Genomic DNA, 27679 nt, shown 5'->3' with positions numbered 1-27679 from the left:
AGCCTGACCTCGCTCCCCGTGACTTCTCCAGCAGCCTCCTAACCGGTCTCCCTGCTTCTACTCTTGCTGCCAAACAGCCCACTCTCTACCCAGCAACCAGAAGGACCCTTTAAAAATATAAGACCGGTCACCAACCTACTAAAAACCCTCCAATTGTATGGCTTCTCATCACGATTAGAATAATAGGCGAATTCTACTTTGGCCTAAAAGACCCACATTACTTTGAGCTTGTCTATCTCCCCAGCATCTTTTTGAACGTGTCCTCGCCCTCATCCTCTGTAGTTCAGCTCCAATGGCCTCTTTGCTCTGCCTTGAACAAGTCAGATTCTTTTGCATCTCTGTACTCGCTGTTCCCTCTGCCCAGAAAGCCCTTCCTCCCAGACTTTGCAAGGCTTGCCCCTCACTGCAGTCAGGTCTCTGTTCAAACATTACCTCTTCAGAGAGGACTTTCCTGACCACCCACCCTGTCATCCCGCCACTCTCTATCCTCTTATCCTGGTTACTTTTTTATAGTGCTTATTAATCTTTGACTTCTTAGGATATATTTACTTGTTTACGTCTATCTCCTCCAAAAGAATGCAAACATCTTACTGGCAAGGACTTTTCTGCCTTGTTCATCCTAAGAACAAATGCCCAGTAAATACCTGCCGAGTGAATGGATGCATGAATAAGGGTGCAAACTTCAGGAGGAAGTAGGAGATGGGATACGGGAAGGTGGGTAAGCAGGCAGTGGCTCAGGTAAAGAGCATTATTTAAATAAATTTAAAGCTGTGATGTAATGCCAGGAGCCAAGTAAGCAGTAATGATGGGCCGGCACAATGGAAGGTCAGTTAGTGGACTTGGAAGAGCCTCTCGAGCAGCCCTGTTGGACAGAAATTTCTGCGATGATGAAAATTTCTACATCTCTGCTGTCCAAAACAGAAGCCACTGACCACATGTGGCTATTGAGCACTTGAAATGTGGCTAGTGGGACTGAGGAACTGAATATCAATTTTCTTTAATTTTAACTCACATTAAATAGCCACGTGTGGCTATGATACTAGACAGCGGAGCTCTAGAACCTGAAGAATCTCTCCCCTGACTTACGATTTCTGGATAATCACGCACAGCTCACTGAGTGGTTGAAAGGACTAACAAAATAAAAAGCCTTGTCAAGTGTCTGAAACATAGTTGGCCCTCAAAGAATAATAGTGGTGACTATTACACAGAGCTGCAAATTAAAGTACTTTAGGAACATGCCATTTAAATTTGACTCTAAAGTGCCAGAGACAGACTTTTATTAACTTTTATCATATTTTTTTTGTTTGCTAGAGTTAGTGGATAACCAATGTGTGGGTCTATATTTGAGCTCACAAACTAAAAATAGCAAACAACCATTTTGGGATCTCACGCAGCCCTTTCGGAGATAGAGGACTATTCCGAGTGGACAGCTTGCCGATCTTACAATGAGCTCATTAGTTTTGGCAACAGCTAATTCAGCACTTGCAAAAATTGGGTTTGTAACATTACTGTAGTATTTTCAAACACTGTCATCTGCAGCTTCCCAAATGATTTCAGATAAAGAGTCATGTTGGCTTTAATACTTATTATTAAAATAAAAGGAAAAGTATTTACTTATTGGAAACACTACGTTGAATTCTTTAAGGCTTAAATTAGTTTGGACATAAAATCTTTTTTTTTCTTGTCAGTGGCTCACCACACTTTCATCCATACCGAATCCAGAAAATAAAATTAACACAGATATAGAACATAAGCAGACCATTATAACTAACCCTCAGGAATAATCTAATCTAATAATAAAATTACACATTTGTTCAGAATAAGCATGGTGCTTACTTTCAGGCCTAGGGAATTTGCGGTCCACAGCAGCAGAGGTGAAAGTGGCCTTCCCAGGCTCTGCCTTGGCGCAGACAGAGATTCCCAGACTTGAAAGAGGACCATGTATTTAAGTTAAACAGGCTTAAAGTCAGTGAGAAAAGCTGACATTCTTACTAAGGAGGCCAATTAATCTGAATTGGCTGGAAGCCACTTTACATTAGTTGAAAAAGTGCTCTAGGAAATAATATAAATGAAACTGGAGTAGAAATGGAATGAAAATTCGTTTTTCTGCAAGGGAGCCTTTTCTAACCACCCTCCCACTTTTGCCGTTTGAAACGCAGTTCCCTTCTCGTTCTCAGACTGTGAGTGTGGGACAGCTGAAGGGAAAGAGGGTCAAGATTCCCTCAACTGCTAAGATGAGGTGTTGTAAAGACTTACCAATGGGCATCACCAAGAAAAAAGGCAGCCAGCAGAGGACGAAGCAGCCGACCACGATGCCCAGTGTTTTGGCTGCTTTCTTCTCCCGGGAAAACTTGAGGAGCCTCACGGAGAAATGAGTCTTGTTCTTGGCGCTGACCCCGCTGCCTCCTACCGGGGCATTTTTCCGGTGAATGCGGAGCGTCACCTGCTCCGAGTCCGACTTGTCAGTCTTGAGGCCCGACTTGAGGCCCCGGCTCTCCCTCTTGGCCACCACGTAGACCCGGCAGTACATGACCAGGATGATGGCCAGCGGCACGTAGAAAGAGCCCAGCGCCGAGAAGAGCACGTAGCCCGGCTCCTCGGTGATCTGGCAGATGGTCTCGTCCTCGGGGGCTGGCTGCCTCCAGCCGAACAGAGGCCCGATGGAGATGACGAGGGAGAGCGCCCACACGCAGAGCAGAGCCATGAGTCCCCTCTTCTGGGTGACGATGGTCGGGTAGCGCAGCGGGTAGCTCACGCCGATGTAGCGGTCGATGGAGATGATGCAGAGTCCCATGATGGACGCGGTGCAGCACAAGACGTCCACCGCCGCCCAGATATTGCAGAAGACCCTGCCAAAGGCCCAGTAGCCTAAGATCTCGAAGATAGCGGAGAAGGGCAGCACCGTGGAGGTAAGCAGAAGGTCGGCCACCGCCAGGTTGACAACGTAGTAGTGAGTGACCGAGTGCAGATGGCGGTGGCAGGCCACGGAGAGGATCACTAGGATGTTCCCCAGTACCCCGAAAATGATGAGGCCCCCCAAGATTACTCCGAGCAGAATGGCCTTGGAAACATTCACTGGAGCCGGCGGGTGGGTGCAGTTGGAACTGTCTGAAGCATTTCCGGAGAGAAACACCATGGTCCCAGCCGGGTCGGACAAGGTCCGGCTCTCGAGGGCCACCCCCGGGCGGGGGCGCAGGCCGGAGCGGGGGGAGCAGGGAGTCAAAAGGTCTCGGCTCGGGGGAGCCTTGCCCGCTGGGGTTGGCTAGGGGTGAGAGAGAACCCGCGGATGGGAAGCAACCCCGGCCAGCACTGGAAACGCTCAGAAGGCCACGCAAAGGGGCAGGGCATTAAAGGCAACATGGCCAGGGTCGCGCGGAGCTGCCCGCGGACCCTCTCTAACCGCTGCGCTGGCCCCAGGCCCCAACTCCCTCCCTTCCCAAGGTTTGGCGCGAAGTTCGAGAAGACACGGTGCAAAGTGCAATTCCAGAGTTACGGGAGTATGCTTTTCTGCACTGTCTGATCCGTCCTGGTTAGAAGTTTCAGCATTCTGCGCATAATTTGGAATTCAAAAATCCAGCGCCAGTCTCCTTCCAAACCACAAGCAGGAACCGGTCTGTCGCCGACTCTCAAAGGCAGGCGCTTTTGGCATCTGGGCACTTCTCCTGGCCCGCAGTTACCCACCGTGTGGCTGGCTCGCGGTGGACTTGTGCTAGATCCAGCTTCCAGGCGCGCAGGCCGAGGGACGTGGATGCGAAATGTTTGCCAAGACCGAGGCAGCTGCGGAGCGTTGTTTGCCCGCGTCCTCCTGAAAGAGCGCAAAGAGAAAGGCGGGCGTAAGCCAGGCGACCTGCAGAGCGAGGCCGTGCCCGGCTCGACGGGCGGTCGGACCCGGCCCGCAGCCCGCCGACCTGCGGTCCCGGAGCGGCTGGCCCTGCCGCAGCAGAGGTGGCGCGGGAGGGGACTGCGCGCCGCGTCCCCGCCGCTAGGAACCTGCTCTGCGCGCTCCGCCGCGCGCGGCCTTTGGCAAGGTTCAAGATCCCAAGCAAACAAATCCCAAACTGCGGCAGCCGCGGCCGGATTACCAGCGGCGGTACGGCGAAATGAAAATCCCCGAAGTCCGCGAGGCGCGACTGCCGCTGGCGCGTGTGTCGCACCGAGCCAAGCCGGTGGAAACTGGAAGATCTACCCGGTTGCCATTTGAACAGGTTGCTTCGCAGTCACCTAGAGGGGGCGGCCTGGGAGAGGGAACCGCTGCGACCCGGGCACCGCAGGGCCAGTACCGCGCGCACGCTCACGCCCGAGGAATTCACACTTGGGTATGCGGAGCGCGCCGGTCTCTCGCCCAGCCAAGCCGGCCTGAGGGCCAGGTCCCGAGCAAAGCCCGGCGGGTCCCCGGGGCTGAACGCGATCTAGGTTGGTCCAGGATTCCTTTCTAAGCTACAGGGTCAGCGGTCCCAGAGGACTTGAGCCTCGAGCCACACCCAGGAGGGCTGCTGGGGTCCAGGGGGAGGAGTTGGGGCCGGGGGGGGGGGGGGAGAATCACTGCAGAGGGGGCTTTGCAGGTGGCAGTCACTGCGGATTTTGTAGGCGTAAAAATCACGCCCGGGCGCCAGTGGACAGAGGATGCCTCGGATTTTCTGGGCTGGGGGCCACAGTCTGCTTAAGAAACCTCGATTTCCACAATCGCAAGCCGACCCAAGGGACTCACGCAGGAGTACTGGAGTGGGGACCCATCTTGCCTTCTAAGGATTCTGGGCTTGGGCCCTGAAGTGAGACCCCCCGGGCAATGGCTATTGTGAAAATCACAAGTTCAAGAGTTCACAGGTGATACTAAAAGCAAGCGCAGAAAGCGGTTTTCTCCTACTTCGGGGCGATAATTACGGGGTTAAAAACACACTTGTTAACTAGGAGGTAACTTCCCAGAATGGGAACGGGGTGCGGTGGGGATGCCGGTGACAGAGCGGGTGAAAAAAGCGGGAGGTGCTTGGGGAAAGTGGGGGTTCAGTCTCACCGGGAGGCCACAAGAGATTCGTCCTCACCCTCCCAGCCATGCTGGACGCCCCGCGCCGCGGCGCACTCACCTGGAGCGCAGATGCAGAGCCACCACCGGCACACGACGGGGAGCAGACGGGGTTTCGGTCCCAGGAGCAGCCCTGACGCCTCCTCCGTGAGGGGAGAGGGTATCGTCTCTTCGTGGAACCAATTTCTAGTCCTTTTGCACCCGCTGACTCACCCCTCCACCACAGATGTTTTTAAGCTCTTGGCTTTCTATGGCTTTACCTGGAGATTTTAAAATAAAGAGCGAAATAGGAACAGGAAAAAAAAATGCTGCCAACCAATAACTCCACATTCACCCCTTTAATATTCAGCTCCCCGACATCTGCAAAGAATGGCAAGGAACTTTGCAGCTCTCGCTGACGTAACACAGGCAGTAGCCCCAGCTAGTACCGTAATCTCCGCTGTTACCGTATTACTCTGTGGCAACAAGCACAGTGCGCACAGCCGTAATTTTTTTTTCACTTGCCTTGAGTGGATTGGGTTCTCGCTTTACTTTAAAAAGGTGGTTGTGTGTGTGTGTTGGGGGGGGGCCGGATTTATTTGTAGTAAATAACGTCTTTGAATGCCCTGATTTTAAAAATAAAGAAAAATTCACACTCTCCAGACGGATATTACCGAGTGTTTGGTGTGTTCAAAGAAATGCCCAATAAAGCTACTTTTCAACAGCTTGATTCGGCTAATACTTGGACTAGGTTCTGTTAAAATCAAGAAGTGTGTTATTATGCCAAATATGCAGGTAAGTTATATTATTTGCAGATGTTTTAAGATACAAGTAAAATCAGATAAAATTCAATGAATCTGATTGCAATAAAATTATAATTCCAGGAGGATAGAGGGAGCATATCTAAACCTTATTAAATATGATTCACTTCTCATTTCTCTAGACAAATAGATTTAGAAAGCATTATAGTCCCACTCTAGTTTCTTACACAGTTTAGTGTTTTTAAAGTGCCACACATTCTTTTCCAGTTTTTACAAGAAAATGTATCCTTTGAAGGCATGTTGCTTCTCTTTAATTCCTCTTGATTCATTAACAGTTGGAATTTGAAAAGCTTATTTACTTTTTTTTCTGGTAGATTCTGTGTTCTGTTTACCTCGCGATCGAATAACGCCATACGTGTTTTGGGACGTTGGAAAAACATTAGAATTTTCTCCGTTCTGATTCCCATCTCCGAAGTCATCTTCTCTCATCTTTATTGATTCAGACAAAACGCACTGTGCTTTAAGTATTTACTAGATTCCCTTAAACCTAGTAACAAAGAGATAACTTTGAGCAGTGGTTTGCACTTGAGTTCCCTCCCCCGAAAAAAAGTTTATTAATGTTATTGCTTTTTCCAGCGGGGATGTTTGGGAGGCTTTTATATAGCAATGCGTCTAAAAAGGCCTTGGAGGAATGCCAGTGAGAAGATGAGGGGGCCTTACTTCATTAAAGACCTAAGATTTCCATCTCCTTCTTTCTTGCGCACGATGCCATTCCACCCCGCAGATCTATAGGGGTACTATTCACACCTATTACATTTGATTAGACCTTAATATTATTTGATTGGACTTTAATATTATATTAAAAATATACACAATTGGATTGCTCATCCAAATCCTGCAATTTTTGTTGTAGGAGAAGCATACCGGGTGAGGAGACAGGAAGTCTGGGCTCACTCTTACCACTAAGTCACCTGCTGTTTCTGGGATTCAGTCCCTTCAGGTGGAGAAGGCTGGACTACAGCTCCCGGTGACTCTGACATCTCATCATCAAATATGTGTGTAATGTCTGTTCTTCGGAAATCCCATCCACCAGAGCGAGATATTATTGTTTAGTTTCATATTCATTAACCTTATACCATGAATAAGAGTTTTCCATTAAGATTTGTTCCATGGTAGATAAGGGAAGTTGTGTTACTAGCAAGAAAAGCAACTGAAGATTGCTCAGCTCTGCAAGGTCAAAATGTACAAAGGTCTTTGGAACCCCCAGTCCCCCCCCCCCCCACCCCAACAAAGAAGCATACTCACAATCTCCCCCTCCCCATAGCTAGTGCCAAGACTGGGAAGAGCAGCTCCTTATTTCTAGCGTGGCCTCTCTATGCTACCAGGTAGGTCTTTCAAATCTGCTTCTCAGCTTGTGAACATCAATCTTTGTGAAACTAACTCTCAGAACTAATTTTTCTATAGTTAACCATAGACTCTCAAAGAGGAAACTGTCCATCTGTTGGTTACTCTTTAAGGAATGATTGACATGGATGTCCCAGAAGGTGCTGAGTTAAACACCTGGGGAGGTGGGGTGAAGAGAGAGTAGGCTGTGGAGTCACAAGGATGCTGTCCTTGCCCTCCTATGAGACCAGGGAAGAACTCAGCTTTCTGAGCCTTGGTTCCCTAACTTTTGAAGGGAGACAATAAAACTCCCCAGGGTTGTTGTTAAGACTGAGTGAGAGTATATCTCACAGAGCTTATCGACCTACTTGTTATTAATTTTATTAATAATCCTTTCCCTTTCTGCTCCTTTTGTGTGCTACTTTAAAGCGAAACATACTTGTAACCCAGAGTGGTCCAAATCCCACATTTAACATGGGCATAGTATATTCAGCTGGAGAAATGTGCAAAGTGACCTGAGAATTATGCCTGGGCCCACTGATGTAATCAGAGTGACCCAATATGGCAGAGTGGGAGAGCTGGCCCTGGCCGCTGGCTACTCCTCCTTTTCTTCCCACTTCCCTCGTCCCACATCTTGAAGGGCCATGCAAATATGTGTGAACACTTCAGTCCACACATCCAGACAGCTGCTTCTTGGCCATGGGTCTCAGGGTGCACACACCTGTGGTGTGGTCTCTCCTTCAGAGGATAGGCCCAGGAAAAAGGCTTAAAGGCCCTGAAAGTGGCTGTGTGGCCATTTGGAGCAGGAGATTCTGGGTCCCTGGGTCTAGATCAAAGCATGATCTAGAAGGGAGGGCGCAGGCTCCAAGCAGGGATATTACCTTAGTCCTGTGGTCCTGTGGACCCTTTGCCCCAAGGAAAGGGCCATGGCCAGAGGGAGTCAGAGCTGGGCTCTCGAAAACCCGAAACACAAGGCAGGGGGCTTCTTGCCTGGACCTAAGCGTGCTACTCTGTAGACTTCAGACTCCACCACTGTGTGGTGGAAGTTGAGAAGTCCGCTGCAGGGGAGGTTCTGGGAAGGCTCATGGGATGATGTTACTTGTTTTAGGACTTCCAGGAGAAGCAGGATTCAGATTGGTAGGCGAAGTGAAGAAGGCAAGTCGATATTGGTTGTATAGTAGAGTGGTGTGTGTGTGTGTGTGAGTTCAAAGACACTGGAGGAACCAGTGTAATTGGACAAAAGAGGCTCACAATCAACATGCACTTGATGCCTTCAATTGGCAGCACTCTGCTAGTGACTAGCGAGAAAGTCAGCAAGTGTGGGAGAATCTAAGGAAATAAAAAAAAAAAGAATCTGTCAATCATTCTCTTAGAAGACAATACACAATGGAATTAGGAGCTGTTTTCTGGTACTTATGATTCCAAGTGACAGAGTAGAGGGCTTAATGTTAGTATCCACCAAAAAGACCTGGCCTTTCAACCAATTCTCCAAAGGCTTAAAAAGCTAAAGTGGGAGGAAAATGAAAAATATTGCTCACAACAATATTGATGCAATATGAAGTCACAATTTTCCAAACAAGCATTGTGTTCTAATTCTTTATCAATGTAAGAAAACTGCACAGTGCTCAGACACTGCCGAAGGAAGCCTTGGATGAAATAACAATTCTGCCTTTGGCATCATTCATCCTGTTCATTCTCATCACCTTGAGAAAATAACTCGCTCCAAGCTATGAGTGATGACATCCCATCCCTACAGTGTATTAATATTATGGTGGGACTATGAGGCCAAGTGCGCCTATAGCTAGATCAGGTAAATTATTCCTTTAAAATAATAAAACTTTGCTCTTGCATAGCAAATGTGAGTTGAGACAGATCAATCAAAGTTTTTCAATACCTTTGCCAAATATCACCTGACAGGAGAGTGAAACACCTAAATCAATGTCTGTACCAAATATAGAAATGCTTTATTTCATTTTCCCACCTGCTGATGTGCTATTATAGGCACACTAAAATGCTTATTGACCTGTATTTCATTATAAAATATATGTTCATAATAGCACACTTTGAAAAGTTAGAAATGTATAAAAATAAAAAGTCTATAATTCTATTCTTGGAGAAATAGCCACTGTTAAATATTTGGTACATTTTCCCATTTTTTAACCTATGTATATGAATGATATACATAGAAATATATATATAATATATTATATATGTATTTACTATCTGTGTATATGTACATTATATACAATACTGTGATCCTACTGTATCTACAGTTATATATCTTTTTCATTTAATATTATTTTATGAACACATACTCATATTATTAGGTTTCTGCCAAAACATGATTTATAACAGCTTCACAGTAATTCCATTAAATGTATATGTCATGATAAATTTAAGTATTTGGATACTTAGTATTTGGATATTTAGCTTTTTTGAAAATGTGTGATTTATAACTTTTACTGTGATACTCATATATAGCGTTGTGCTCTAAGTTTCTCTTAAGATTAACTTCTATAAGTAAAATTAAAGGGTCAAAATCATGAACACTTGAAAGGTTATAACACATATTGCCTTTTAGAAAGGTTTCACAAATGGAAATGGAAAATGTAAACTTGTAAAAGTAGCGTATGACAGAATCTGGATTATTTTTGCCACTTGCCAAGTACATAAGTATTTATAAATGAAGTAAACCTTAGTCAATTTGATAAGTAAAGAATATCTCATTAAAAAGTTTTATTCTTTAATTATGAGTGTCTTTTCATACAATTTGACATTTCCATTTATTCTTTTGTGATTGCTTGTCCATGCTCCTGTCAGTCAGGGTTTATTCAGAAACTGTTGTAGGTATTTCAAGCAGGAAGTGATTTAATACAAGGAATCAGACTCTTATAAGACAGTTAGGAAAGATTGAGAAACAGATCAGGGAAAGCTGCTATTTGCTTTCAGGACTTCTGGAAGTACATGGATATCAGGAAACCACACTGATGAGTTCAGCAGCCCGAAGCATTAATAACGTGCAGAACACAGAAGCTCCTGGCAAACCTCACGTGTGCTGTTGGCTGAAGCCTTCATTCTTGCACAACACTGTTACAGGGTGAACAATGGCCTCTGCTTCTCTTCTACTCTCAGAAATCTCACAGAAATTCCTCTCGTTGGTGGCTTGTAAACTAGAATCCCGCTGACAGTTTCTTCCAGCCATTTCGGTGCAGAGAAGAACATAGAAGGGAAGAAATGGTTCTGAGTGTCTGAAGACAATTTGTTATAATGTCCATTGCCCATTTTTATATTGGTGTTTCCTCCGTTTATCTTATTGGTTTGCAAGAATTCTTTGTATATTAAAGCAGTCATGAAAATGTGCCTTTCAGATCTCCTGCTGCATAATTCAGCATAACTGAGTGACAGTCCCAGATTTTGTCCTTTTCGATCCATTCTTGTGCTCATGCCACACTTCCTATAGGCTGCTCCCATCCCATATGGGAGCTCAGCTAATGGCTGAGCATGGCAGAAGTTCTAAGGCAGGCTGGTTTTTACTAGACAGGATTTCTCGAATAGGAGACTTTGTCTCAAGGACTCCCCATGGGTCAGACAAAACTTTCTTGTAACTGTGCAACAGTCTGACACTTTTCTTTCCAAATCTTCCTTCCTTCCCCTCTGCTTCATAGGATTTTGAGGTGGATCACAGTCAGAAGGCTCTCCTTCTCCAATTCCTCTTTTTTCCTTCACAGGAATTTCCCACAATAAATCTTTCATTTGGTTAATCACATCTTGGTGTCTGCTTCTTGGAGGAACAAAATTAACACAAATATTAAGGATGTTAGCCTTTTGTGATATTCATTGTCATTTCTTCCCGTCGCAGATATTTGAAGGAAAACATTTCGTGAATTTATATAAAGAGAAAGGCTCTCCAGGTTAAGTTCTCCCATAATCAACAGAAAGTGACCCTTTTATTTGCACCTTGGCAATCTATGAACTGAACCTGCCTATGTTTTGTGCATTTTTAAAAATTTTTTTAATTTTGTGCATGTTTTAGAGTTTACTAGTCAGTGCTTTTCTTCATGGTCAGAGTGGTTGACCTCATGAAAGAAGCTAGAGGAACTTCTGTATTTCTCTCTACTCAGGGGATTTTCCTTCCACACTTGAGTCTTTTAGGACTGAATTGAGCCTACATGAAGCAGATGAAGTCTGCACTAATTTTAAAATTATTCTAAAATGAAAACATAGAGTAAGTATTGAGAAGGAGAGGTCCCTTAATTTCCTCTGGCCACAGGTCAGCAGAAAATACATGATTATGCTAAGGGCTTAAAACAAGAGTGTCTCTTCTCTCTTATTGAAGGATAAGCTTAAGTTCTGGATCAATAATGGAGGGTTTTTTTAATCCAGACTTGTTAATATACCTGCAGTTAATGCAGTTTCTTTGCCTTCTATAAGATATAGGACATAAAATGATAAAATGGTCTTGTTGCTCTGTCCAGTCTCAGAAAAGAGCAAAACAAAGCAATTTTTACTGTTTTTTTTTTTTTTTCATTTTCTGCAGCCAACTTCATCATTTTTGTTAATTCCCTTATGGTAATCAAATGAGCCCAGTTAAATAAGTTATAACAAGACCATAAGAAAAAACACTCAAAAACGTCAGAAGCCAGGCCAATCTGATTTTATCAGAAGTACCGATCATTATTGGAAAGAAGAGTTAAATTATCAACAGAGAAATTTGAAAAAAGAACTGGCAAGCTGAGGATCCTGAGTATCTGTTTGGTATTTTCAGTGACAAGTAAGTTTCCAAATAAGATAAAGAAAGTAAGTTTTTAATTAAGCAAACTAAACATCAATTTAGTCTGGTGTAGAAAGTTTGATCTCTATTAGCCTTCTCTCCATGGCTCCTCCTGAAATGTTAAATTAAAAAATGTGCTTGCTATGTAAACTCAACTTCAAGGCAAGAACCCTAGCCTTCCTCTCCAACCAGATTGTGCTTCTCAGTTCCCATATGTAGAAATTATATAACTACCCACGATTTATGTCAGAAAAAGCAAAATGGGTAATCAAGGCAATGATGATAATGGGGACATTGGGGAAACCAAAATATCCAAAATGATTGTTGATCTTCGTTAAATTTCTTGGTGAGATAGTTTGTCAGTTCCTGTATTGGTTAGAGTCTAAGCAAGAAAAAGATTGCACAAGGAAAAGGGTTCAGCTGAAGAAGGATTAATTGGTGGTGCTCAGACATTTGGTTCTCCATTTGGAAAAAGTAAAATAAAATTCGATCTCTATCTCACACTATACACAAAAATAGTTAAAGCTAAATTAAAGATCTAAATGTAAAAAACACAATTTTAAGCAAATAAAAAGAAATATATGAGAATATATTTTCATACTGAGATTTAGGAAATGTTTTTTAAATAAGCTACAAAAAATACAATTTTTGAGAAAAATTAATAAATTTAACTACATCAATAGTCAATGCTTTTCAATTTGATAAAAAGGACAAGGTTAAATTATAACTTTAATTGGGAGCAAATATTGTAAAATATATAACAGATCAAGATTATTTTCCAGAGTACATATGTTCCATTGTTTTCTGACTACCATTGTTTCTGAGAAGTCAGCCAAACTTATATCATTCTTTCACTGTAGATAATATATAATTTTTCTCTAGCTGATTTTAAGATTTTCTCTTTCTTTCTGGATTTCAGCAGCTTGACTATGATGTGTCTGGGTATGGCTTTGTTTGTATTTATCCTGCTGAACTTATTGGATCTATACATTTAGGTTTTTCACTACCTTTGGGAAAATTTCTTTAAAGATATTTTGCTAACTCATTCTCTCTCTTCTTTTCTGGGATTCCAATTGCAGGTATGTTAGACCACTTGACTTGGTGTTGTCTCACTAGTCTCCGAGGTTATGTTAATTTTCTTTAATCTATTTCTCTCTTTTTCAGATTGGAAATTTTCCGTTGATCTATCTTCAAGTTAACTGGCTCTTCTTTTCCACCATCTCTAATATGCTGTTAGACCATCTAGCAATGTTTAGTTTGTTAGTGACTTTTTTTTTTTTCCTTTTTCTCCCCAAAGCCCCCCAGTACATAGTTGTGTATTCTTCGTTGTGGGTCCTTCTAGTTGTGGCATGTGGGATGCTGCCTCAACGTGGTTTGATGAGCAGTGCCATGTCCGCGCCCAGGATTCGAACCAACGAAACACGGCCACCTGCAGCGGAGCGCACGAACTTAACCACTCGGCCACGGGGCCAGCTCCCTGTTAGTGACTTTTTTATTTCTAGAGGTCTTATTGTATATTTTTTGGTCTTAATTTCTTTGTTAGGCTTCCTCAACTTTTCATTCACTGTGACTATATTTTCCTTTGAGTACTTGAATATATTTATGATAGTTATTTTAAATCTTTTCTGCTAATTTCAACACTTGAGTCATAATGGAATTAGTTTTTATTCAGTGTTTTACCCCCTTTGAATACAGATCATATTTTCCTATTTCTTCAAATGTCTAGTAATTTCTATTATATACCATGTTGATACATTTTAGGGACTCTGGATGTAGCTATGTTCTTCTGACGAGTGTGGATTTTTGTTGCAGCAGGCAATTAACTTGCCAGGACCCCAACTCTAAGCTCTGTCTCTTTTGTGGTGGACAGCAGCTGAAATTTCCTCTCAGCTATTTTATATTTCACCTTAGTTTTCACAGAGTTCTCTGGAATCTCCCCTGTGTACCAATAACTCAGCATTCAGCCAAGAATTTGAGCAGATTTTATATGCAGATTTTAGTGCTCATGCCCTTTGCAACTTCCTCCTTTTGGGGATTTCCCCTCAACTTTTCAACTGCTCTGCCAGCTTTGAATTCTGTCCTCTGACACCTTAAGCAAGTAAAACTGGAGATTTCTGTCACCCTATACAATAAGGACTGGGAAGTGCCCTTAGGCAAACAACACAGATAAACAATCTCACTTGGTGCAATTTCCGTCTTTCAAAGATGGACTTGCCTCCAGTTTCTGTCCTTTTTTGGGTCACTCTATAGTACCTTCACAAAGTGTGTAGATATCCAGTCAATCCATATTATTTTCAGATCCCATATTTGAAAATCAATGAACTTGCTGAAATTTATTTGAAATCCTTAAGTGAATATTCGCTGTGCTTTTGCAGTCATTCACAGACTTGCACAAAACAGCAAAACTCATTGCTCTATGTGCATGTTCCCGGTTTAGGTCAAACGAGGTGATGTTCTATGTTCTTGTTTCAGCTTCATACTATAAATAAGTGTTCTTTTTCTGGTCTATTTAGTGCCACACTTTTCACATTTTTGTGCTTTTTGGTGGTGATTTCACTTTTTAAAATGGCCCGCAAGCATAGTGCTTAGTGCTCTCTAGTGTTCCTAAGTGCGGGAAAGCTGTGATGTGCCTTATGGAGAAAACGCACATGTCAGATCAGCTTTGCTGAACCATGAGTACAATTGGCCACAAGTTCAATGTTAATGAATCAACAATATATATTAAATAAGATGTTTTTAAACAGAAATATGCATACAACAAGGTTATGTACTGATCAGTTGATGAAAATGTGACCAGACGCTTGCAGGAAACGAACCTCGTATTTCCTGTAGGAGCAATGGTTCAGTATTCATTAATTGAGTGTTCCCAGTGACTTTGTAGAATACAACTACCACAAATGAGAATAAACTGTGTGTGTATCTGTGTATCACGCACACACACAGAAACACAAGCAGTGTGTATATGCACACCACATATATAGATAATCCAGGATTTATAATTGTAATGTGCAGAAGGATTACTATTACAAGAATATTCCAACGTTTCCAGACGCTAGAAATTTAACTTTAAATGAGTCATTTAAGTTTTAATTAGCTTGTTGGTTTCCAACAGCAATTAATTGTGATTTTAAGAGTTAATCTATGGAGAATTAACATTTTTATGATGGTTCTATCAGCTACAATGAATATTTTCTCTTTTACTCATAGTACATTCTTCAATAACATTTAAACAATTTTTCATAAGCATCTTGCGTGATTTTAGTTAGTTATTTTTAGATGCCTAATAGTTCTTATTCCTACTATAAATGGTGTCTTTTTCCTATTAGATTAAAAATTTTTTTGTTGATATATAGGAGGGGTATTAACTTTTGTATATTGATCTTATTTGCCAAATTTCTTGCATTTCTTTTTCTTTTTTAAAAATTAGTATAGATTTCTTAATTTGTGAATTATCTTGGATTTCCTACAAAGACAATTATATTTAATAACAATTTTGTGTCTTTCTTTCAAATGTTTAGACCTCTTATTTCTTGTTCTTTTTGTATTTCATTAGGCCCTGTATAAGGCTGAATTTTAGGGATGATTATATGAGTTCTTGCTTTAATCCTTACTTTAATGAGAATGCTTCCTGACTTCCAATATGATGTTTGTATATCTTTTGATAATAATCTTCTCAGTTAAATGGGTTCCCATCTAGTTCTAGTTTGCTAAGAGGCTTTTTTATTCTTGTAGCTCTTAAGATGATCGTATGATTTTTCACTTTTAATTTATTAATATAGTGAATTATGTGGATTGATTTTCCTATATTGAATAATTTTTCCACTCTTGATTTAAACACTGCTTGACCTTAATATAATACTTTCTTTTACATATATTTTGTTTCATTTTTTGTAATTTATTTAGAATCTTTTTCTAGTGGTATTTGCTAGTAAGATTGGGCTATGGTTGCATTTTCTTAGCTTGTCTTTGTTCTGCTTTGAAATTGCAGTTGTACTAGCTGAAAAAACTGATATCTAGTTCTCCTGCGTTTCTGTTCTCAGGGACAGTTTAAATGAGTTGGAACTCCTGTTATTTGAAAGTTGTACAAACTCAAGTATAAAACATTTGACTTAATGTCTTTTTGGAGGGGAAAGTTTAGTCTATCATTTCTATTTTTTTAATAGTTCACAGTTTATTCTGGTTTTAATTTTTTGTTATACTTTAATCTAACTTTTTGTAGTTATTGTCATATACATTTTCATAATATTGTCTTACAACTTTGAAAATATTTACTCTATTTTTTTATTCCTAGTGTTTCTTAAATCCTCTTTCTCTCCCTATGTCTTAATTTCTTAAGCCCTTCAAATGGGCTATGTTTTATTTCAAAACACTGGTTGTGATTTTCTTGGTCATCTCTTTTGTTGTTTTTGCTTATTTGTATTCTACTGTATTAATTTCTGTCATTATCTTTATTCTTTCCTTCTTTCTTTCTCCCACCTTTAGATTTACCGTTGCAGTTAATATCTTAGCTTTTTCTTGTGGTAACTAATTTCAATTTTTATGTTTTAAAATGTGTTTATGAATATAGATTTATTTTTAAGTGTCATGTTAGCTATATTCTAGAAGTTTGATGACATTCCTTTTTTTATTAAGTTCTAGATATACTTTCATTTTGTCAGTATTTATCTTTAATTAATTAGCTTTTCTAATTAAACTTTTTATTTTTAGTTAGTTATAGATCACACGCAGTTGTAAGAGAGAATACAGAGAGATCCAATGTACTCTTTACCTAGTTTCCACATTGATAACGTCTTGTGAAACCCTGGTACAATCAGTGTGTTGACATTGAGGAGTCAACATGCAGAATCGTCCCATCCCCACCAGGATCCCTCATGTTGCCCTTTTGTAGCCACTTACATTCCCTCTCCCACACCTACCTGTCCCACTTCCAGGACAACAACTACTCTCTTCCATTTCTAAATTTTGTCATTTCCAAATACTATAAAAGGAATTACACAGTGACCTCTTTAGGATTGACTTTTGTAATTCAGCGTAATACCCTAGACATTCGTCCAAGTGGTTGCATGCAGCACTGGTTCATTCCTCCTTATCACTGAACAGTATTGCATGGTATAGATGTGCCACAACCAGTTTAATCATTCACCTTTTGAAGGACAAATAGGTTGTTTTCAGTTTTGGGCTATTCCAGTTAAAGGTACTATAAACATTTGTTTTTACGTGAGCCTGAGTGTCCACGTTTCTGAGATGAATGCCAAAGAGCACAATTGCTGGATTGTAGGTAAGTACGTGTAGTTTATAAAAAACCACCAAACTATTTTCCAGAGTGGCAGTACCATTTTACATTACCTCCAGCAATGTATGAGTGATCCAGTTTCTCTCCATTTGCTATTGTCACTATCGTTTTTATTTTTGCCCTTAGTAAGCGTGTAATGATATCTCACAGTGGTTTTAATGTACATTTCCCTAATGGTTAATGACATTGAACATCTTTTTATGTGCTTATTTGCCTTCTGTATATCTTCAGTGATTTTACTGAATGTCTGTTCATGTCTTTTGCCCATTTTCTATTTGGATTGTTTGGTTTTTTTTGCGATTAAGTTTTGAGATATATATATCACATAATTATAGACATCACATATACATATATATATCACATATGCATCACATAGTTATCATTTCTTTAGTGGTGGCAACAATTAAGATCTAATCTCTTAGTAAGTTTAATGTTTGTAATACAGTTTTGTTGTCTATAATCACTGTACTGTGTATTTGATCTCCAAAACTTTTTATCTACAAGTTTTAAGTCCATATCCTTAAACAAGGTTTCTCCCATTCCTCCACCCCCCATCCCTGGTAACCACCATTCCACTTTCCATATTGTTGACTTTGAGTTTTTGTAGATTCCACATATAAAGATACAATACAGTATTTGTCTTTCTCTTTCTAACTTATTTCACTTAGCATAATGTCCTCAAGGTCCATCCATATTGTTGTAAATGTCAGGATATCCTTTTTGCTCATGGCTGTATAATATTCCAACATATATATATATATATATATCATATCTTCTTTATCCATTCATCTATTGACAGACACTTAATCCACATCTTGTTGTTTCCCTATCTTGGCTATTGTGAATAATGTTGCAATAAATATGGGAGTGTATATATCTATTTGATCACCTGTTTTCACTTCCTTTGGATATATACCCAGAAATGAGATTGCCAGGATTGTATGGTAGTTCTATTTTTAATATTTTGAGAAACCTCCATACTGTTCTAGTGGCTGAACCAATTTACAATCCACCAGCAGTGGGCAAAGGTTCCTTTTCTACACATCCTCACCAACACTTGTTATTCTTGTCTTCTTAATGGTAGCCATTCTAACAGGTGTGAGGTGATATCTCACTGTGATTTCAATCTACTTTTCCCTGATGATTAGTGATCTTGACCTCCTTTTCACGTACCTGTTGGCCTTTTGAATGTCTTCTTTAGAAAAATGTCTATTTAGTTCCTCAGCTCATTTTTTAAGTCAGATTGGTTTTTTTGGTTATTGAGTTGTGTGAATTCTTTATAAATTTTGCTTGTCTGACACATCACTTGCAAATGCTTTCTCCTGTTCTGTAGGTTGACTTTCCATTTTGTTGATTTTTCCTTTTGCAGTGCAGAGGCTTTTAAGTTTGTTCTAATCCCACTTGCTGTTTGGTGTTGTCTGTTGTTTGTGCTTTTGATGTCATACCCCCAAAATCATTGCCAAGACCAATACTGAGGAGCTTTGGCCCCATATTTTCTTCTAGGAGTTTTATAGTTTCAGGTCTTATGTTTAAGTCTTTGATCTATTTTGAATTCCTTCCAGTTTTTAGCTTTTCTTTTTGTGCATTTAACAAGAGTAACAGCTCTTATTGATGAGATTCAATTTATCAAATTTTCCTTATATGTTACTACGCTTTCTCTTCCATTAGCTTCTGCTCTTTCCTTTACTCTTTTTTTTCTACTTTATTTAGTTTTACTCTGATGTTATTATTCTGGCATGCTGGATGTGCACCACTGGACATTTTACTCATTTATTTTCAAACCAAATGCAATTGTAGTAATAAATTTGCCTCAAAATTCCACTTAACACCCCCCAGGGTTTAATTTGTTACATAGTGCTTTCATAGACATCCAGTTCTAAACACTTCAAACATTCCAATATGTTTTTCTTCCTTATCCATGAATTAATTACGAGTGTGATTTTTTTTAGTATCAAAATTTTAAGGTATTGTTTTAATCTTGATATGTAGTTTGATTACATGGATATCTGGGGAAATCATCTATATGATATTGACTCTTTGAAATTAGTATATGGCTGGTTTTGAAATGTTTCATATGTACTTGAAAAACATGCATATTCTCTGTTTATTGGGCACAGGGATTCCTATACATCTATTACATCAAGCATATTAATTTTGTTATGAAAATTTTGCCTGTCCTTACCAATTTTATGTCTGCTTGATGTACTTGTTTCTGATATAAGTAATTTAATATCCTCCACCATGATTATGGATATATCATTTTCTCCTTATAATTCTGACAGCTATTGCACTGTGTATGTTGATGCTGTAGCCAGGGTCATTCCAGCGTGTGATTATTCATTCTGTAATATTCAGAGTGCTGAGGGGCAGACCAAGAAAATGTGTCTGCCACATCAATGTCCCTTCATTTTTCCTGTTAAGGATCTTTACTTGAAATTTTATTTGGGCTGATATTAGTATTGCAACACCAGCTTTGTTTTAGGCAGCTTATTTTTGGTTTATGTCTTTCCAGACTTTCATTTTCAACTTTTCTGGATATTTTTGTTATAGGGCTGTTTGTATAGGTACTATAAAACTTCTTTATTTTTTCTTAAATATAATTTGACGGTCCTGTATTTTAATAGTCAAGTTTCATCTGTCCACAAACATTATGATTATAAATTGTTTGGATTTATTTATCTGTTTTCAAAGTTGGATTTACTTCGATCATATTATTTTGTTTTCTGATTATCATCACCTTTCTCTGCGTTTCCCCCTGTTTTCCCTCCTTCTATTGTATTGATAAAGTTATTCTGTACTATTCTCATCTAATTTTTCTTGAAACATTGTATATATTCTTTCTATTCTGATAGTAGTAACAATCAAATTTTTCTTATTTGTACTTAAATATATGTTTTACAAGCAAAAGGCAGAGTTATGCTGAGTTTCTCTCTCTTCCTAAAACTAATCATTTTAGCATGCTTTCATTACCCGTTGAACTACACTTTCCAATTCCTCATTATTGCTCACTAGAATTTAATTCCTTTTGAAATAGAAGAATAAACCTTTTAAAAGTAAAAATTAACAATTAATAGTTATAATTAAATTTACCAGCATATTTTTAAATTTTTCCTCACTTTGCTTGTTACCACTTATTCTTTTCCTCTGAGTTCGCTTTTCTTCTTCATTCAATAAATATTCAATATATTTTTATTAACATTTCAAATAATTTAAATTCAAATTAAAGGAGACGAAAATCTCTTCTTTTATAGATTTTGTATTCTTGTTAAAATATAATCTTTGATAGTTCTTCAACAGAAGTTTTGTAAGTGATATAAAATTTTCTTAAACTTTGTATGTTTGGAAACATTTTTATTTCATATTTACTCTTGAAAGATTGTTTGGTGATAAAATTCTAAGTTAATGTTTATTTTTTCTTTAGTATTTAGAAGATTAATCTTTTTTCTGCTGTTATTCATTTTTGCTGCTGATAACTTTGCTATCAATCTAATTGGCATTTATTTGTAAGTAATCTTTTTTCTCTCTAGCAGCTTTTATTTTTACCTTTTAAATTCATCAGTTTAATAAAATGTGATTTGTTTCTATTCTGTTGGGTGCTATTGTGTTCTTTCAAAGTGAAGATTCCTGTAATTCTTTATTTCTTGACAATTATCATCTATTATTCTTTGTTTAAACTTTTAAAATGGAAATAAAACACATATGCAGAAAAGTGCACCAATTGTAAATGTACTGCTTGATGGATTCTCACAATTGTCTAGGTTTTTAAAGAACATAGCCAATACCCTCGAAGCCTCCTTCTCAGCTTTCTGGTTGTCTCCTTCCCTAACGGTAACCACTATCTTGACGTCTAATTTTATACTTATGCCTATTTTTGAACTTTATATAAATCATACAGTACATATTCAAGATTATATTTGTGAGATTCAATCATGCTATTTCATATAAATCATGTAGATCATTTATTGACATTGATTTATGGTATTTCAGTGTATGAATAAACCAACACTTATTTATCCTTTCTTTGCCCAGTGTTTAGCTATTATGGATAATGTTGCTATGAACATTGGGTAAAAGACTCTTGGTGCACATGTGCCAGAATTTCCATTCAGTATATTTCCTAGAAATGGAATTTCTGAATCACAGAGAAAAGTGTAAATTCTAAATGTTTTACTATAGGAGATATTGACACATATTTTCCAAAGTAGTTGCACCAATTACACCCCATCAGAGTACATGAGTCTCTGTTGTCAGTTTTCTTAATTTTAGCCATTTTGGTGTGTGCATAGAAATAGCTTATTATGGCTTTAGTTTGCATTTTCCTGATTACTAGGAAGTTGAGAAACTTTATTCATATGTTTATGTGTCAGTTGATTATCTTTTTTGTGAAGTGTATATTCAGGTCTTGTTCTGAAATTTCTATTGAGTTATCTATTTTTTTCATATTTAGTTTTATTTTTTAAATAAAATTTTTATTGAGGGATAACGTATTTAGAATAAAAGAAGTATCATAAGTGTACAGCTAGCTAGATTTTCACAAAGTAAAATCCCTAATTAGGCAATGTGATCTTACCAGAATCCCAGTAGGACCTCTCATGCCCACTCTCAATTATTAATATCTCCTTCCTCACCAAAGGTGACCACTATACTGACTCTAAGACCACAGGTTGATTCAATCTATTTTTTGGTGTTTATATGATATGTATTCTTTTGCATCTAGTTTCTGTCACTCAGCCTTCTATATGAGAATTTCAGTTCTTCCATTTCTCCAAATATCTTTCTGATTTTAGTGGATATGCATTGCATCTCACAGCAACTTCAATTTGCATTTAACCAGTGAGCTTGAACACCTTTAAAAGTGTTTGTTAGTTATTTGGAATATCCTAATTTTTGAAGTCTTTTACCCATTTTTCTAATGGATTGTATTTTTCTTATTGATTTGTCAGAATTCTTTATATATCCTGGATACTTGTGTTTTGGCAGTTATATGTATTGCAGATCTCTTCTCTGAATCTATGGCTGGTCTTTTCACTTTTTTAACGGTATCATTTGATGGACAGAATTTCTATGTTAATGTAACAGATGTATTCATCTTTTCCTTTATGTTTAATGTGTTTTATATCCCCAAGGTCATGAAGGTATTATCCTGTGTTATCTTTTAAAGCTTTACGTTTTACCTTTCAAATTTAGATCTTCAATCCACGTAGAAGAGGTTTTGTGTGGTGTGAGGTAGGGATCAAGGTGAATTACTTTTTGCATGACCTGAATTAGTTTTCATTTTTCAATGACCCAGAATCATTTATTGAAAAGATCATCCTTTCCCTCACTACTCTGTAGTGTCATTTAGTTTTAAATAAATTGTTTGAGTATTTGGGGTTGGTTTCTGGCCTTATTTGGGTCTACCTGTTTATTTGTATATCATTACACCAATACCAAATTGTTTAATTCCTCTATCTTTCCAATAACTTTGATATCTCATAGTGAAAGTCCTGCAATTTTGTTCTTCAATATTGTGTTAGCTATATTTGGCAGCTTCACATTTCCATACACATTTTAGAATTTCTTGCTAAATTCTGAAAAAAATTTCAAGTGGCTCTGGTGCATTTTGTTTCTCATTCTTTAGGGTAATAAAGCCTTTGCTTTTCTCTGTCTCCATAATCTGGGTCCAACAAACCTGTTTTAAGCTCACTCATTGCCTTGATGGTATCTGTTGTTTAGATCCATAGAGATATTGTCTTATTTTAGAGTATGCTTTATATTTTTAGGCTTTTAAAATGGTTTAATGTTTTGTATAGTGTTGCAGTTTATAGGAATTGGGGAGAGGAAGGTAAAATAAAAGCTGAAACTCCCATTGCCAATTTGACAAGAAATCCTCAACAGTCTCCCAGTCTTATTTCTCACTATTGCCCTTTTCTCCCCTGCTATGTTGAATTATTTGCCTCTCACAAAGCTTTGTTCTTACTCTTCATTCAGCCTGATTTGCTCCCATATCTTCATGTGCAAATTATAACTGTATTTCAGGACTCATTCAAATGTTACACCTTCTATGATACTTTCCTAATATACTCATCCAAAATTCATCTCTCTCTTAAACTTCCAAAATTTTGTTTATATCTTCTGTTGGTAATTATCACTTTGTAACTTAATTTCATAGTTATTTGTGTTTATTTTATCTCCTGGAATAAGAATTACATTCTGCAAGACAGGAACTATTTGAATTGTATGTACCTTTGTATTATGTACGATTTTGGCGTTAGCCCATAGCTAAGGTGACTGCCTGTTCTGTTTTATCAGGATAGTCAAGGTTTATGCTATTGTTTTGATGCCCATCTAGTTAGCACTCCTTTCTGATCTCAACATTGTCCTAGTTTGTATGTAGTGTTATTTGATCACCCTACTCATAGTAAAAGTTCCAAAAAAAAAAAAAAAGACAGAATGGACAATAACTTAGCAGTTAAACTGATGTTTGATGAAAGCAGATACCATCAAGTGACTGAGAAAATAGTTGGTGGCATTAATAGAAAGGAAGTCAGGAGGAGAAGATTTGGGAGGTGGCTGATAAGTGTGGCTTGGATATGTTGAGTCTGAGGTTGCTGGTGAGGTATGTGACAGAATGCAGAGTGTACTCAAAATGCTGGGCAGACAATACTGGTTACAGCTGAGCACTGGGAACCAGGGTCCATATTCCTTACAGAGGGATTTAGCAGGGAACAAAGCAAAGTTCCTGCCCTCATGGAGCTTAAAATATAATGGGAATAGGCACTATAGACAACTGTTTATAAGTATGAATGGTTTTGTTGTCTGAAGGATGGAGCTGAGGAGAGAATTGGGGTCAATCAAAAAATGTTGCAAAACGCTCACGTTTTCAGGGCAAGATAAAGAAAAAGAGCCAGAGAATAAAGAACTGGGGGAGTAAAATGTCAAAAGTTTCAAGCTTTTTAAAAAAAGAATGAGGTCTGATGTCAAAGCAAAGGATTAAAAAAGAAAGACTGAGGAATTAGAGATAATTTGTTACACACATTTTGGAAATGGACACACTATTTGCTATCCCCATTTACCAAAATTTGTTGATGTCCTTAAATAATCTTGTTGTTTTTTCCTTGAGAAATACCTTAAAAGTCTCATGGGAAGAATGAAAATTCATTTTTTGTCTGGTTTGTTGCCAAAATTTGGTGACATTTAATAGCTGTTCAATTCCTAAATGTGTTAGACAAGGTAGTGTTGTGGTCACAACTAGCTAACAGCATTTAGTGGAATGTGCCTTTTCTCTTTACCAAAGTATATTACACTAATTTTCAGCAAAGTCTCAATTTCTCTTTTTCTAAATAAATTCACCACACATTTTAATTTCAGGAGGACAGGATCTTTGGCATTTGAAAACAGATCTTTGCAAATATTTTTTACAAAAAGAATTATTTTTCCTTTGTGGTTTTTCTTCCTTGAATGTGGAAGGTTAGAAAACCACAATTTCTTTTCCATGCAAGTAATTTCCTACAAAAACAAAATAATAGCTTCTAAGAAAAGTTTGGAGCTTTCTAATAATTCAAACTAAATATTTCTTTGGGATTTTTCCCACACTCTGTCATTGGAACTGAATATGTAAAAATAATGGCATCAGAGTAATTCTGATTCCTAGGCATTCAATAACATTAAGAGTAATCATAGCTAATACTTGAATAGAGTTTATAGTTTACAAAGAACTTTCATATACATTATCTCATTGCAGTCTTTCTATAAGACATTTATTTATTAACCACATTTTTAAGATGAAGCAAGTGAAGCTTAGAGAAGTCAACTGGGTTGGCCCAAATCACACCCCGGGCTGCTGAAGCGGAACGTGCAAACTTAACCACTGTGCCACCGGCCAGCCCCTTATATTTTTAAGCTTTGTAAAAACAAGGAAACAAACAAAAAATATGCAGCTGATATATATGTGACCTGCGAAGCCTAAAATACTTACAATTTGGTTTTTTACAGGCAAATTTTGCTAATCCTTGTTTTATGATCTGATTGGTCTTAGACATACCTGGAGGCACCTGTTTTTACGGCAAATGCTCCCATAGGCTTAAGAGTTTGAGAGGAGAGTTGTCTTAGCTATTTTCAGGGCACCTCTGGCTCATATTTCCAAGAAAGTTTCTAGGAATTGACCCATGTAATTTCTGAAGCTAAAGAACTGGACCCCAGTGGAAAAAGGCAATCCGTTCAGGCCTGGCTTCCACCAGGCTTCTGCCTCCAGAGGCAGGCTGGCCATGCACCTTTGGTACTGTGTTTGTGAGAGCAATTTTAGAGTTATTCTGTATTTCAAACTTCCCCGATAATGTTCTGGAATGTCTGGCTTAGAACACTACATCAAGCTGGTAGCCTAAGGTGTATTTTTCAACACTGAGCACAAAAACAGGGTGGTCTTCCTCTTCTCATGCTCATCCAGGGCAATTGTGTGAGAGAATGTAGCGGGGATCAGGAAGTTGAACAGGTTTCCTTCTATTTGAGATATTTACTTAGCCTACTATATCTATCATTTAAAAGATTTCATATGGGACTCATAATTGAAAACTATAGTTGCTAAAGATGGTCTTTCCATAGACTTGTACTGAATACCTACTATGTGAAAGGCACTGCGCCCAAAGCTAGTAATATGAAGATGAATCACACACTGTACCTGCCCTCAGGACTTCATGGACTGGTGAGGGAGGGAGAAATGCAAATAATTGCGTAAACACGTTATAGTAAGTATTAAAGAGAGATTTAATGGAGATATATAAACGCGTTTTTGGTATCCAATATGTCTGGATCTTGACAACACTTATAGCTTTTTATTTCTGAAATGAATTTTAGAGGTAGCTTTTTATCAATGACTAGTGAGTGGAGGTCCAGAAAATTCTACAAACATTTACTTGGAATATATTGTCTACCAATAAATGGCAAGTGGCACCAACATCAAAAATCACTTGGGCCTCCAATTAAGGGTTGAATCAAGAATCCCACCACTGCTTAATGGCAAGTCAGACAGGCACTGGCAGCGATCAAATCTGTCTGCTGTGTCAGCCTGAGGAAGTTACAAGGAACACAGTGACAATCCACATCTAGCAATCAAAGCGAGTTTGGGAAAGTGAGTGTTTGGCAGAAGGAAGTCACTAGGGCACTGGCACATGGATACACTTGTTACACGGCAGCCACTTGGGGTGGCTCTGTCTTTAGTGTTTTGAATCCCATGTGAATGTCATCTTTATTTGCTGCCACCACAGGCTGGCTCTGCTTTTTCACTTGCCAGTCATGCCCACTTACTTTCAGATGTCACAGCTTCTACTTTAAACTGGAATAAAACAATCATGGACACCAAAAACAAATCTACCCATTGCAATTTACTTCCCTCTATACTTAGAGATTCCAAAAGGAGCATTTGCTTCCATCTAAACTGGCCTCCAGTCCTGGATGTTGCCAACTGGTGCTCACAGAATTGCTCTCTCACGCTCTGGAGTTACTTTGGCTATCAGGACATTTTGAGTTGTCCCAGGCTTCCAGATGAATTATGAGAAATTGGCAGAGGGAGCAGTGGTATCAAAACCAGAGAAGCAAAAAGTGTTGATGCCAGGCCAAGTTCAAATGGAAACAGTCATTCGACTTTTAGGCCAATGAAAACTTATGTTTATGCAAAGCATTCAGAGGCCGTCCTTCACTGTATCACCCAACAAGTATTTACTGGGTGCATATCCTGAGTGCAGCATGTCCCCACTAAGAATCCCCTACCCTACAAGAAAGACCTCATGGAACTAAGTTAATTGGAAAAGTAATAGGACTTTACTTCAAGGGTAAAAGGAAAATTAGGAGTCGGACGGTGGTGTAGTGGTGAAGTTCACGCACTCTGCTTTGGTGGCCTGGGGTTCCCCAGTTGGGATCTTGGGTGCAGACATGCACACTGTCCATCAAGCCATGCTGTGGCAGCATCCCATGTAGCAGAAATAGAAGGACTTACAACTAGGATATACAACTATGTACTGGGGCTTTGGGGAGAAAAAAAAGATTGGCAACAGATGTTAGCTCAGGGCCAATCTTCCTCAAAAAAAAAAAAAAGAAAGAAAGAAAACAAATTAATCTAAGACATTTTGGAATTGTCATGTTTGTAGGAAGAAGTTCATTTAGGTTCCACTCCCAGTTTGTGAGAAAACATATCCCGTGCTGTGCAGCAAACAGCTTGTACCGTGGGGAGACACAGTGATGGCTGCTGACATGGACCATGACTTCAGGTGCGGGGGCAACTGGAAGAGAACATTCTTTGCAGAGGGAGAAGTTCAGAGGTGCTAAGTGAAAAATTTCCTTTGCTTTTAGATTAGGTCCAATTGAAGAAATTTGTTCCAACTCATTTCTCTGGCAGGTTGTTACCGCAAAGCAAGGTTTGTCTATTACGTACTTTCAGGATGAGTATGGGAAAGGGAAGAACCAGCCACCAAAAGCCGTTAAGAAAAATGGGCTGTCTT

The 27679-nt window shown here is 39.0% G+C and overlaps 1 protein-coding gene across 2 annotated transcripts in view; it reads right to left on the bottom strand.

Annotated features, from left to right (window-relative positions):
* ADRA1A (adrenoceptor alpha 1A) overlaps positions 1-4204 on the bottom strand; it is a 105286-nt gene extending 101082 nt beyond the window's left edge. The window contains exon 1 of one of the 2 annotated variants that reach the window (XM_046656890.1): positions 2257-4204. In XM_046656890.1, the coding sequence (XP_046512846.1) occupies positions 2257-3136 (880 nt within the window). In that variant the 5' untranslated portion in view covers positions 3137-4204. The remainder of the gene's footprint in view (positions 1-2256) is intronic. The other variant, XM_046656889.1, reaches the window with a different exon arrangement.
* Positions 4205-27679: the final 23475 nt, after the last annotated feature.

This window comes from Equus quagga, chromosome 3 (assembly GCF_021613505.1).
Source record: "Equus quagga isolate Etosha38 chromosome 3, UCLA_HA_Equagga_1.0, whole genome shotgun sequence".
Classification (NCBI taxonomy): domain Eukaryota; kingdom Metazoa; phylum Chordata; class Mammalia; order Perissodactyla; family Equidae; genus Equus; species Equus quagga.
Note: the sequence above shows the minus strand (reverse complement) of the source record. Positions and strands in the feature narration are given on the sequence as shown.